General features: G+C 36.5%; 1 protein-coding gene across 1 annotated transcript; it reads right to left on the bottom strand.

Annotated features, from left to right (window-relative positions):
- Nucleotides 1-278: 278 nt before the first annotated feature.
- On the bottom strand, nucleotides 279-749 carry LOC121267083. The gene has a single exon (XM_041170962.1). It carries the CDS (start codon nucleotides 747-749, stop codon nucleotides 279-281), a length of 471 nt encoding a protein of 156 aa, XP_041026896.1.
- Nucleotides 750-1,109: the final 360 nt, after the last annotated feature.

Here is a 1,109-nt window from a genome sequence, read left to right as displayed (position 1 = left end):
ACTTAGCAGTACCATACGCATTTCAAACACAGTCTTTATTAGAGAGAAAATTCTATGTTCTTTTACAAGGAGTTCATAGTATCAAACGGATGCATAGGAAAGTCTCAAATAAACAGTACAAGAATCTCTAAAATGCGTAACAATGAAACTTCTTCCAACATAAACTCACACCTCATTCACATGAGACCTTATTTTAGATGTTTTTTTGTTTTTTTCCTGGATATGGCTGTTTTATCTTCATAGAATGGCTAGTATAAAAACCCAGAATGGCAAAGAGTTTAGTTCTTGTTCTTCTGACCATCAGCCTTGTCTTCTTCGAGCTCAAAAGCTGAAGCTGGATACGTCCGAGTCAAGCCACTGGGGATCCCAAACACAAGCTTGTCTGAAGAAGGATTTTCAAGATAGATATCGGAAAGTGCAACCCAAATCAGCATCTCCTTGCTCTTCACACCAGTAAGTTTCCTCAGCCTGCCTTTCTCTGCAAACACGGTGACCTCTGCATCATAAGAGACGACCTTGTTGATTCGCTTGAACTTATGCTCTTTCTTGCTCTTCTGCTTCATCCAAACAAAGCCAGATGAAGGGTCATGCCCCATCTCTTCGATGTCCAGTGGAAGGAGGCCTTTAGGGAGAGAGATCCCCTCTAACAGTTCACGAGTTTTCTGCTTGCAGAGAGCTACCCCATGGTATATCTCTGCCTTTTCTCTGTAAGACTGAATCCCTTGAGACTCTGCCACTTGAGTTGCCATTGCTTTGAGTTTTCTAGTGAGAGTGCTGATGAGCGACAGAAGGAATCGATGAGCTTTATATACACGCGTGCATGTTGTTGGTGGTTGTTGGGCATTTATTTTAGTTAACTTTCTCATCTGCTTTGATACGAAAAGTTATTAGATATATTTTAGAAAAGAGAGTTGCAGCCAGATATGAAATATTATATATATCTTAGAAGAGAAGTATTATAGTCGTAAAAAGATCTTATAAAAATGAATTCATAAATTGATATAATTTTATATGATATATTAAATATATATTATAATAAATATAATTTTACAATTTAGCATACCAGATCAAGTTACATTTAATTATTTTTGTGTAAAAATTTTTTATAA

Source organism: Juglans microcarpa x Juglans regia, chromosome 5S (genome assembly GCF_004785595.1).
Source record: "Juglans microcarpa x Juglans regia isolate MS1-56 chromosome 5S, Jm3101_v1.0, whole genome shotgun sequence".
NCBI lineage: Eukaryota > Viridiplantae > Streptophyta > Magnoliopsida > Fagales > Juglandaceae > Juglans > Juglans microcarpa x Juglans regia.
The sequence above is the reverse complement of the archived record's forward strand: the minus strand, read 5'-3'. Positions and strand labels throughout refer to the sequence as shown.